Source organism: Aquarana catesbeiana, linkage group LG08 (genome assembly GCF_042186555.1).
Source record: "Aquarana catesbeiana isolate 2022-GZ linkage group LG08, ASM4218655v1, whole genome shotgun sequence".
Taxonomy (NCBI): domain Eukaryota; kingdom Metazoa; phylum Chordata; class Amphibia; order Anura; family Ranidae; genus Aquarana; species Aquarana catesbeiana.
Window position 1 is genome coordinate 225,989,636 of NC_133331.1, and position 13,138 is coordinate 226,002,773.

Below are 13,138 nucleotides of genomic sequence, written 5' to 3' on the forward strand. Positions count from 1 at the left end.
TTTTAGTTTGACACTTTTTTCCAAAAAAAAAATTTTTTTGATCACTTTTATTCCTATTACAAGGAATGTAAACATCCCTTGTAATAGGAATATGGCATGACAGGTCCTTTTTACAGTGAGATATGGGGTCAATAAGACCCCACATCTCACCTCTAGGCTGTGCCTGAAATAAAAAAAAAAAAAAAAGATCCTGGCTTCGATCGTAGCGGTGAGTCGGTAGAAGCACCGGAGGGCGGCGGGAGGGGGGGATGTTCCCTCTCGCCTCCCGTAAGAACGATCAAGCAGTGGAACTGCCGCTATGATCATTCTTATGGTGTAGGGAATCGCCGGCTGAAAAAGCTAATATCTGAATGATGCCTGTAGCTGCACCCATCATTCAGATATCCCCGAAGTGGTTAAAACGCTTTTTTTTTTTTAACACAAAGTTGTCCATTTATACAATATTTCTAACACATAACATGTACATACCAAAAATGACACCCCGAAATAGATTCTCCTACTTCTCCTGAGTATGGCGATACCACGTGTGTGAGACTTCCACAGCCTGGCCACATACAGAGGCTGGGTATGGCTGAGCATGGCTGGGTATGGCTGAGCATGGCTGGGTATGGGTGAGCATGGCCGAGTATGGCTGAGCATGGCTGGGTATTGCAGAGTATCGCCGAGTATGACTGGGTATGGCAGAGTATGGCTGGGTATCACCGAGTATTGCAGAGTATGGCTGGGTATTGCTGGGTATTGCAGAGTATGGCTGGGTATGGCAGAGTATTGCGGGTTATGGCAGAGTATTGCAGATTTTTGCGGGGTATTGCAGAGCATGGCTGGGTATGGCAGAGTATGGCAGAGTATGGCTGGGTATCGCAGAGTATGGCTGGGTATTGCGGGGTATGGCAGAGTAATGCAGGATATTTCAGGGTATTGCAGGGTATGGCAGAGTATTGCGGGGTATTTCAGGGTATGGCAGAGTATTGCGGTGTATTGCGGGGTATTGCAGGGTATGGCAGAGTATTGCGGGATATTGCGGGGTATTGCAGGGTATGGCAGAGTATTGCGGGGTATTGCAGGGTATGGCAGAGTATTGCGGGGTATTGCAGGGTATGGCAGAGTATTGCGGGGTGTTGCAGGGTATGGCAGAGTATTGCGGGGTATTTCAGGGTATGGCAGAGTATTGCAGGGTATGGCAGAGTATTTGGGGTATTGCAGGGTATGGCAGAGTATTGCGGGGTATTGCAGGGTATGGCAGAGTATTGCGGGGTATGGCAGAGTATTGCGGGGTATTGCAGGGTATGGCAGAGTATTGCAGGGTATTCCAGGGTATGGCAGAGTATTGCGGGGTATTCCAGGGTATGGCAGAGTATTGCGGGGTATTCCAGGGTATGGCAGAGTATTGCGGGGTATTCCAGGGTATGGCAGAGTATTGCGGGGTATTCCAGGGTATGGCAGAGTATTGCGGGGTATTCCAGGGTATGGCAGAGTATTGCAGGGGTATTGCGGGGTATGGCAGAGTATTGCAGGGGTATTGCGGGGTATGGCAGAGTATTGCAGGGGTATTCCAGGGTATGGCAGAGTATTGCAGGGGTATTGCGGGGTATGGCAGAGTATTGTGGGGCATTGCAGAGTATTGCACAGCATTGCAGGGCATGCAGAGTAGTGGGGATGGCTGAGCATGGATGGATGGATGACTGGATGTCACTGTGCAGCGTTGTGGGCACTACAGATGCAGCCCACAACGCTGCAGCCATCCATCCATCCATCCCCCTCTCCGCTCACAGTGTACCGATCGGTACACAGGAGGGGAGGAGAGGAACCGGCGTCATCAGATGACGCCGGTTTGTTTACATGTGATCGCGCCGTCATTTGACGGTGCAATCACATGGTAAACGTCCGCGATTAGCGACAATTTACCGGGATCCGTGATGCGCCGGGTCCTCTGGACCCGGCGGTCACGGATGCTCTCGAGTGCGCGCCCTAGGGGGCGCGCAAGAGCAGAATTCTGGGAGGACGTCCCTGGACGCCCTCCCAGAGTTAAGCAACCGTCCTGTAGCCGTCATTTGGCTATGGGCCGTTTGTTAAGTGGTTAATGAACCTCTGAATTTATACAGTTGTGCTCATACGTTTACATACCCTGGCAGAATTTATGATTTTTTTACCATTTTTTCAGAGAATATGAATGATAACACAAAAACATTTCTTTCATTCATGGTTAGTGTTTGGCTGAAGCCATTTATTATCAATCAACTGTGTTTAGTCTTTTTAAATCATAATGACAACAGAAACTACCAAAATGATCAAAAGTTTACATACCCTGGTGATTTTGGCCTGATAGCATGCACACAAGTTGGCACAAAGGGGTTTGAATGGCTATTAAAGGTAACCATCCTCACCTGTGATCTGTTTGCTTGTAATTAGGGTGTGTGTATAAAAGGTCAGTGAGTTTCTGGACTCCTGACAGACCCTTGCATCTTTCATCCAGTGCTGCACTGACATTTCTGGATTCTGAGTTATGGGGAAAGCAAAAGAATTGTCAAAGAATCTTCTGGAAAAGGTAGTTGAACTGTATAAAACAGGAAAGGGATTTAAAAAGATATCCAAGGAATTGAGAATGCCAATCAGCAGTGTTTAAACTCTAATCAAGAAGTGGAAAATTAGGGGTTCTGTTGAAACCAAACCCTGGTCAGGTAGACCAACTAAAATTTCAGCCACAACTGACAGGAAAATTGTCTGGGATACAAAGAAAAACCCACATATAACTTCAGGTGAAATACAGGACTCTTTGAAAACATGTGGTGTGGCTGTTTCAAGATGCACAATAAGGAGGCATTTGAAAAAAAATGGTCTGCATGGTTGAGTCACCAGAAGAAAGCCATTAGTACGCAAATGCCACAAAGTATCCCACTTACAAAATGCCAAACAGCACAGAGACAAGCCGTAAACCTTCTGGCACAAAGTCATTTGGAGTGATGAGACCAAACTTTAGCTTTTTGGCCACAACCATAAACACTACATTTGGAGAGGAGTCAACAAGGCCTATCATTAAAGGTATACCATTCCTACTGTGGATCGCTGATGTTTTGGGGATGTGTGAGCTACAAAGACACAGGAAATTTGATCAAAATAGATGACAAGATGAATGCAGTATGTGATGAAAAAATACTGGTGGAACATTTGCATACATCAGCCAGGAAGCTGCGCATGGGACGTACTTGGACATTCCAACATGACAATAATTCAAAACACAAGGCCAAGTCGACCTGTCATTAGCTACAGCAGAATAAAGTGAAGGATCTGGAGTGGCCATCTCAGTCTCCTGACCTCAATATCATTGAGCCACTCTGGGGAGATCTCAAACATGCAGTTCATGCAAGATAGCCCAAGAATATACAGGAACTGGAGGCTTTTTGCCAAGAGGAATGGGCAGCTTTACCATCTGAGAAGATAAAGAGCCTCATCCAGAAATACCACAAAAGACTTCAAGCTGTCATTGATGTTGAAGGGGGCAATACACAGTATTAAGAACTGGGGAATGTAAACTTTTGATCAGGGTCATTTGGGTAATTTCTGTTGTTATTATGATATAAAAAGAGTAAACCCAGTTGATTAATAATAAATGGCTTCAGCCAGTGGTGGCCTGTCCATAGGGGGCGCACGGGCGACGCCCCACCCAACAGTCACAAAAAAAATATTTTTTTTTAAAAAAGGCCCCTTTAAAATAAAAATAGAAAAAAATGTTCTTTAAGTGCACTGTGTTTGAGAGCCAGACACAGTGCACTATGGGAAGCACCACGTCAATGCAAGCACGAGATTGCAAACGAGGCGCTTCATTTGCCGGGTTTTGACCTGCTTTGTGGTGCATTCCAAAGCGCCAGACAACTTCCGCCTGTAGTATTACTACGGATGGGAGCTTTGTTCTTCTAGTTAACTGGTTACTTTTGGTTTCTGTATGCTAGTGTTGAACTGGAAGTGACGTTGGCAGCTCCATGGAATGCACGGCCCGAGTCTGTAAAGGAAAGTATGAGACAGCACACTGTACGTAAAATGAAAATAACCTTACCCCAATATATCTGCCTCTCACAGAGGGCTGCACTGCATTTTAGTGGTTGCATTTGATTGGCACAAGTGGCTGCATATGATGGGCACAAGTGGCTGCATATGATGGGCACAAGTGGTTGCATATGATGGGGCACAAGTGGCTGCATATGATGGGGCACAAGTGGCTGCATATGATGGGCACAAGTGGCTGTGTTTGATGGGCACAATGGCTGCATATGATGGGGCACAATTGCTGCATATGATGGGGCAGAGTGGCTGCATATGATGGGCACAAGTGGCTGCATTTGATGAGCACAAGTGGCTGCATTGATGGGCACAAGTGGCTGCATATGAGAGGGCACAGTGGCTGCATATGATGGGCACAGTGGCTGCATATGATGGGCACAAGTGGCTGCATTTGATGGGCACAAGTGGCTGCATATGATGGGAAAAGTGGCTGCATTTGATGGGCACAAGTGGCTGCATATGATGGGCACAAGTGCCTGCATATGATGGGCACAATGGCTGCATATGATGGGCACAGTGGCTCCATATGATGGGCAGAAGTGGCTGCATATGATGGGGACAAGTGGCTGCATATGATGGGCACAGTGGCTGCGTTTGATGGGCACAATGGCTGCATATGATGGACACAAGTGGCTGTGTATGATGGGCAAAGGTGGCTGCATATGATGGGCACAAGTGGCTACATATGATGGGGCACAGTGGCTGCATATGATGGGCACAGTGGCTGCATATGATGGGCACAAATGGCTACATATGATGGGCACAGTGGCTGTGTTTGATGGGCACAATGGCTGCATATGACGGGCACAAGTGGCTGCATTTGATGGGCACAATGGCTGCAATTGATGGGCACAGTGGCTGCGTTGGATGGACACAATGGCTGCATATGATGGATACAGTGCAATTGATTGGGGGTTTCAGTATTTTTTTAGTTTGTTTGCACCCCCCCCCAAAAATGTTGAGCACCGGCCGCCACTGGCTTCAGCCAAACACTAACCATGAGTGAAAGAAATGTTTTTGTGTTATCATTCATATTCTCATATTCAGGGTATGTAAACTTATGAGCACAACTGTACTTAGAAACAAATCCTATATCCAGAAAGTGATGGTTTCAGAGCTGTTTTCCTACAAGTTAAGGATGAAACTCTTCAGATCTGCTAGTTTGCAAGTGGAAACTAGCAGATCTGAAAAACCATTGTCCTTGAGTGAGCCAAAGTGTTAGGAGTGTTAGCCAAAGTGTTAGGAACAAAGCCAATAATCTGGGCATATTTTTACTTTAGCATATTCCCCACAAATAAAAATGTCACATTATTTATCAGTCAACAACCTGTTTGCCAGAGTCATAGAAAATTAAGAGTATACACATACTGTGATGTGGAATTATATAGAATATGCAAAACATTTGAACTTTTGATCCATATTACAAAGGGAAATTGAAAAGTGTTCCTCCTAGTAAAGGATCCCTTATGAATAAACATGAAACAAAAAACCATGTTTTTTTTTTGTCTGCTGTAGGAGTTACCAAAGCTACCAGTGCCTCCTTTACAACAAACAATGGACATGTATCTGAAATGTATGAAACATCTGGTGTCAGAAGAGCAATATAAAAAAAGTAAAGCTATCGTGGAGAAGTTTGTGATGCCCGAAGGCCTTGGGGAAATGTTGCAACAAAAATTGCTCGAGCGGAGAGAGAAAACAGAAAACTGGGTGAGATGTTATTTGAATTACTATTGTAGTTGACATTATTATTAGCAGTAGTAGTTTTTTTCAATGCATTTGGGATCAATATAGATACTGTTTCTGAAAAGTGAAATGTGAAAAGTCCCAGTATCATAAAAAATGACATACCGTGTTCTGATCTTATCAAAAGCTATATTCTAAAAAATAAAATGTTTGGTGCTGGGTAGATGATGGCTTGATAAAGTAGATCTGTAACTTAGTAAAGTAAGGAGATGGTAGAAAAAGTAGAGCCCACACTGGATTTTTTTCAATGGGGCATGGTGCTTTTTCATCCCTTGTGATAGCAATAAAGTTAGTAATAAAACAAAAAACATTAAAAAAAAAAAAAATAGAATATTTTTTGTAAGAAATAAAAAAAAAAAAAAATAATAAAAAAAAAAATGAAAGTGCCCCCGTCCCACTATGCTTATGCACAAATGCAAATGCATACCTTACTCCTGCACGCATATGTAAACAACGTTCAAACCACACATGTGAGGTATTGTCGCAACGTCAGAGCGAGAGCAATAATTCTAGCACCAGACCTCCTGTGCAACTCTAAACTAGTAACCTGTAAAGGCGTTTAAAGCATCGCCTATGGAGAATTTTAAGCACAGTAGTTTGCCGCCATTCCACGGGCAGATGCAATTTTAAAGGGTGACTTGTTAGGTATCTGTTTACTCGGCATAACGTCATCTTTCACATTATGCAAAAAAAAAAAATTGGGCTAACTTTTTAGTGTTTTGTTAATTCATGAAGATGTTTTTTTTCACAAAAAATAGTGTTTAGAAAAAAACGCTGCACAAATACCGTGTCACATAAAAAATTACAACACCCACCATTTTATTCTATAGGGTCTCTGCTAAAAAATATATATATAATGTTTGGGGGTTCTCAGTCATTTTCTAGCAAAAAAAAGTAGATTTTTACATGTAGGAGCAAAGTGTCAGAAATGGCCCTGATAACAAGTGGTTAGAAAGCCTATTCAAATGATTGGGCTGCTTTAACGCAACACATGTAAAATGCACCACAAACATGTAAATGGGCTCCTAAAGTGGAATTCCAGTCTATATCTAACTAATCTTAAAACAGCTCCTACCCTCCTTCTAACAGCCCTGTAAAAGGAAGCTGCGTATACCTATCTATTTTCAGGACACCCCATTAAGGTCACGTGCTTGGCTCCCAGTGGCAGCTTTAAGAGAGAGGAGGGACAGCCAACAACAGATGGTCCATAGAAATCTGTGACATCACCACCCAGGCATTTCAGCCATTGTTAGCACTCTCTCCTGAAGCCAACTTCTGGGGAGATCACTGGAGAGATCACGTGACCGAACCCGGATAGCTTTGAGAATAGAAAGTACACTAGATTACCAAAAGTATTGGGGCGCCTGCCTTTACACGCACATGAACTTTAATGGCATCCCAGTCTTAGTCCATAGAGTTCAATATTGAGTTGGCCCACCCTTTGCAGCTATAACAGCTTCAACTCTTCTGGGAAGGCTATCCACAAGGTTTAGGAGTGTGTCTGTGGGAATGTTTGACCATCCTCCCCTTAATTCTAGTTTACTACTTCTCCAGATTTCCCATAAACTTCTCCCCTAGCACAGCAGACTAGACATCTGTAATTGTTTCTTTCTTATTCAATTTTCAGAAGAAAATGTAATTTTTGGAGATTCAGATGTATCCGAATTTCTGAATGGACATAGAAACGAATGGCAACAAATCTAAAACAGAGATTCCCTGCTGACAGCAAAATATAAACAAAAGAAGCACCACTTATAAAAATATTAAAAAAAAAAATACCATGGGGGTCCCCATCCAATCCAAACCAGGCCTTTGGGTCTGGTATGGATTTTGAGGGGAACCCCACACCAATAATTTTAAAAAATGGCACGGAGTCCCCCAGAAAATCTATACCAGACCCTTAGGTCTGGTGTGGATTTTTAAGGGTAACCCCACAGCAAAATTTAATTTAAAATATGGCATGAGGTCCCCCAAAAATCCATACCAGACCCTTATTGGAGCATGCAGCCTAGCAGGCCAGGAAAGAGGGGGTGCAAGCGAGTACCCATCCTCGAACCATACCAGGCTGCATTCCCCCCCCAAAACACCTTGTCCCCATGTTGATGAGGACAAGAGCCTCTTCCCCACAACCCTGGCCCGGTGGTTGTGGGGGTGCAGGGGTGACTTTTAACAAGGGGGCCCCCAGATACTGCCCCCTATGTGAATGAGTAGGGGTACATAGTACCCCTACTCATTCCTCAAAAAAATTTCAAAAGTAAATAAAAACCCAGTGTTCCCCGAAGCTGATCCAATGTCAATCACAATGAACGCTGACTCACACTAAAAAAACCTGAAAGTAAACTTTCCCCCCTCCAAACACAATGTGTTCTGGGGAGAGGCACTTGTCAAATGACAGGTAAACATGGGAGTTGGGTAACTCGGTGATGTCCCTGTAAGACCCTGCCCCCATGTTTACCTGTCAATCCACGAGTGTCATGTTGTGTTCAGCTGGCTTTTTTTTTTTTTTTTACATGCAGGTCGGCGTTCATCGTGATTAACGTTTGATCTGTTTTGGCGGACATTTTTTTTAATAAAGGACTTCTCTGGATTTTTTTTAGTTTTGACTTTTTTTTGGTGAACACCTGGGGGTCTGATAGTGAGAGTGCTCATCTTTCTTTGGGATACAAAAGCGTATTTGATCTCTGTAATTCGAGATCGCTTCCGTCTATTAAGAGGCCCTTTTTGCTTATTGAGCACTTTTAGCACTGGAGCACTTTTTCTACGGATATTTATGAACAAGGAGCTCTTTATTCACATATGATTTATTATGGACTATGTGTATACATTAATTTTTCAAATAAGTATTTTTTTCACTTTGGTTATTAATTGGGCATATGAATTTTCTAAATGTATGGATCATGTTGTTCTCATTTTTTATGAATTAAGGGCACTGATATATGTTTGGATATATTGGACAGCATTGCATTGTTTTTTAACCTCTTTTTGGACAAGATTTTCCAACATCATTGGCTACTAGCTATTGCTCAGTTTCAGTGTGCTGTTTTCATTTTTGTTCTTGGTTTGTATTACTTTGCTTCCACTCCCAGGAGGTTTTTACACTTGCATCTGATACTCGTTGGTCCACCTGGCTCCTTAGTGCGTAGCCCTATCCTGTTTTTTAGACTGATATATGTTTGTTTGATCAGAATCAGTGAATAGCATTGCATCGGGTCAAATATTCAGGATACATTAGTTGCAGCAGTCCTGTGATCATTATCAATCAAGTGCAAGGGTTCAATTTATTTAAATGTTCCACAGAATATAACCTTAGAGGCCCTTTTCTTCAAAGTGCAGCCCAATTCTTTAAATTGATTCTTAGGGATCCTCCATTTTCTATGTAGTCTGTCATTGGTCCTAACATCTGATAGCCAAAGGGTGTTTGTCCAGGGTTTGTCTCCTTGATGCCAAACCCTGTGGTTAGGTCTCCAAGATGTTTGGAACAATCTACCTGCTGAGTTCCTTCAAAAACTGTGTGCAAGTATACCTAGAAAAATTGATGCTGTTTTAAAGGGAAAGGGTGGTCATACCAAATATTGATTTGAATTGGATTTCTCTCATCTCTCTGTTCATATAATTCCTATTTTATTAATTGATAAAAATAAACTATTAACACTTCTATTTTTTAAAGCATTCTTAATTTACAGCATTTTTTCACACCTTCCTAGAACTTTTGCACTGTACTGTATATGATAGTAGAATTCTTGTATGTTAACATTTAAAGTCATTGACTGACCCTTGCCTTTAAATATCTGCAAGCACAGCTATGAAAATAAGATTGTACTGACTAGAAACCAATGGACATATCTACAATTCCAACAGCAACAAGTTACCTTCTTGGATTTAATGAGGCATACATATTTCTGCATCATTTTAAGCACTACAAAATATACTATGCCTCTTTATCATCTAGAGCCAACTGTATTAATTACATATATGGCCTTTATTCTTGTTAAAGTGTTCTCTTTCTTCTTCTTCCTTAGATACATGAATACTGGCTTGATGACATGTATCTGAATAACCGACTACCCCTGCCAGTTCATTCCAGCCCAGCCGTAATATTTGCGCGACACAATTTTCAGGATACCAATGATCACCTGAGGTAAAACAGGATAACAATATTGTGAAATTCTGTTTTCCCATGTTGTAATGCATCATTTATGACTTGTAACTTTATCTGTTTTGTGGTTACACCAGCTAATGCTAAAAGTATTTTAGAAAAAAGAACCAGAATGCAAATTCTTTTTCATATACAAAGAAGCTGAAGAGCCCTGTATAGCTGAATATTTTGCATAGAGAGAAACAATAGCCGATTGTTCAAACTGCTTGTACAAGGCACTCAAACAACTATTTCATTTTTTTAATTTTCTTTGCAGAATGTATTTTTTAATGCAGAACCATAATATTTCTGCAAAGTGGAAATTTACAAGTTTTCAATAATAAAATCCCAACATATCACAATACAGAACAATAATGTAATTTTTTTGCAATAGCTGTATCTTTTATCAATAAAAAAAGATCCCCTGAGCTCCAGTACATGTACCTTGCCTAGGCTTAGATGATTCCATCAGCCTGCAGCAGAAAATTTTTCCTGTCTTCCCTTTCAAGCTATTAGATTGTAAATTGTACCTTTCCAATTGGTCACTAGGTATGAGGCAGCAGAAAGGACTGATTTTTATCACACATTTGTGAACATACCAACAACTGCACAGGCACCAGTATTTAAATGATTATGTCAAATCTGAGCTAGCATCGCAGTGCAGGAGGTCAATGACACAAGATGATGTCTGAACAAAAAAGGACTGTGCTTCTGGGGAGATGAGCAGATAAAGGCATTATCTTTTACAGTACTATGATCTTTTTTAGATTTAATAAATAGCCGAAAGTGTTACATTTTTGCATTACTTCATCTGAATTTACTTAACATGAAAACAAATATCTAATGCTAGAACCACTTTAATTTTTTTTGCACACATTTAAAAATAATTTCAGGCTTGAAGATTACTTAAACCCCACAAACATGATGTATTTTCAGAAAACAGAGACCCTAGAGAATAAAATATTGGTAGTTCCAAGTTCCAAATATTAGCACAGTTAATGGAAAATGACAGTAAAAAATAAACAAAAGTACATTTTAGGGTACAGAAAACATCTTATATTACCTAATTCTTTGGTAAAATAAAAAAAAACATGAGGTTATGCCGAATACATAGACACCCAACATGTCAAGCCTTAAAATTGTGTGTGCCCGTGAAAGGCAACAAACTTCAATACCCTATATTTTCCATAGGCAATGCTTTAAAAGCCCCTACAAGTCATTTGTTTAAAGTTAATTGTGACAAATGGTCCTAAAATGATTGCTCTCACTTCAGCATGTGCGCCTATAAGTACGTGTAGCCCAATCAACATTTTCATGCATAGGTGCCCTGGATGTGTGTGTGTGGGGGTTGGGGCGGGCTCAAAAAAATTTGGGGGAGGGGGGATATTAGGTATTTAGGTGTGACTTTCATTTTTTACAATTTTTTTTAAAAATTTTTTTAAGTTTACTAAACTTTGTTTCATCACATAGGGCAGGGGTAGGCAACCTCGGCACTCCAGCTGTGGTGAAACTGAAAATCCCATTTTGCCTCTGCCTCTAGGAGCAATGCCTGTGATTGTCAGGGTTTTGCAATGTTTTTATGGGACTTGTGGTTTCGCCACAGCTGGAGGACCGAGGTTGCCTACCCCTGACATAGGGGATGCAATTTTGGTGACAGGTTCTCTTTAATGAGAAATCAGGAGTCTAGAAGACTTGATGTCTCACCTGTCCTCCAATGAAACGAATGCAGTCAGATCATATTAGTGTCTTCCCCAGACATACTGGCTGGAGACAGTGACACCAGAACCCGGCAGTGATGTTTTACACATTGCTTCCAGGTCCGAAACAGGAAAGGGGGATCAGCGAATATACATTCTCTGATCTCCCACCCCTCTACCCAACAATACTTGCTATGCTGGATGCATGGAGCCCAGGAATTAGGGCAAGGGTGGAGGCTTATGAAAGCGATCCAGTGGCTGCACAGCCACCGGATCACTTCAGTCATACAACTGACAGTCAGATTATCAGATTCACACACACTCCCGGAAGCTACAGCCTAGGGGAGTGTGGGTAAAATCCCCTAAGGTCACTTGAGAAGAGGAGATTAAGGGGGGTATGATCAACATGTACAAATATATAAGGGGTCCATATAGTGAACTTGGTGTTGAGATATTCACTTTACGTTCAAAACACAGAGGACAAAGGGGCACTCTTTATGCCTAGAGGAAAAGGTTTCTTCACAGTGAGAGTTGTGAAAATGTGGAATTGACTCCCTCCAGAGGTGGTTCTGGCCAGATCAGTAGATTGCTTTAAGAAAGGCCTGGATTCTTTCCTAAGTGCACACAATATAACTGGGTACTAACATTTATAGGTAAAGTTGATCCAGTGAGGAGGGGCAATGGCCAACGACCGGGATGTGAGAACACGAGTTGCTTGAGCTCCATTCGTGCCGCACTTATTCTCACCTGATCCTGCAGACTCGTCCGCTCTTCAGGGGCCCCTTCTGCTCCCACAGCCTCACGGGCGATGGTCAAATACGGCCCGCCAATGGAGGACGCCACGGGAATCACGCCGCCGATGGCGCCATGCGGGCAGAAGCAAGATGGCGCGTGCCAGCATTCTTCACAGACACAGCCAGCCATCCTTTTCCTCCTCCATGGCGCAGCATCTCTCAGGGAAGGGTGAGTCACAGCGTCCCCCCGCTTCTAGCCCAGAGGATCCCCTCCTATTCTTCCCTGCTGAGGGCACAGATCCTGCCACCCCTAATGCAGGCAATCCTGACACAGGCCCTGTAAAACCGACCCTGGCACAGATCATGGAGGTCATTCAGCACAGCCATGCTTCCCTCACCACACAAATGGACTCCATTAAAACTGACCTATCCTTCCTAAAACAGGATGCGCACAACCTCCAGCACAGAGTGTCTAATGCTGAATAACACATTGGAGAGCTGGAAGACACGTCCCTTGCAAGCCTCAGTTAGAAAGCTGTGTCAAGCTCAGGGTTACACCGCTGACAAGCTTACTGACATGGAAGATCGTCCGAGGCATAATAATCTGTGCTTTCTGGGGTTCTTGGAGGGCTCAGAGGGAAGGCCCCTGAGACATTTATGGAAAGATGGCTGACATCCACTTTTGGCACCTCCACTTTTTCACCACTATCCATTGAACAAGCTCATAGAGTTCCTTTACGCCCCTTGCCCTCTGGGCCCCACCACGTGCCATG

At 42.6% G+C, this 13,138-nt stretch overlaps 1 protein-coding gene across 1 annotated transcript in view; it reads left to right on the forward strand.

Moving 5' to 3' along the window:
• The window catches only part of CHAT (choline O-acetyltransferase), a 203,175-nt gene that overhangs the window by 35,976 nt on the left and 154,061 nt on the right, over nt 1-13,138 (forward strand). Inside the window, exons 3-4 of the mRNA XM_073596902.1 lie at nt 5,572-5,763; nt 9,819-9,937. Coding sequence (XP_073453003.1) covers nt 5,572-5,763; nt 9,819-9,937 — 311 coding nt within the window. The remainder of the gene's footprint in view (nt 1-5,571; nt 5,764-9,818; nt 9,938-13,138) is intronic.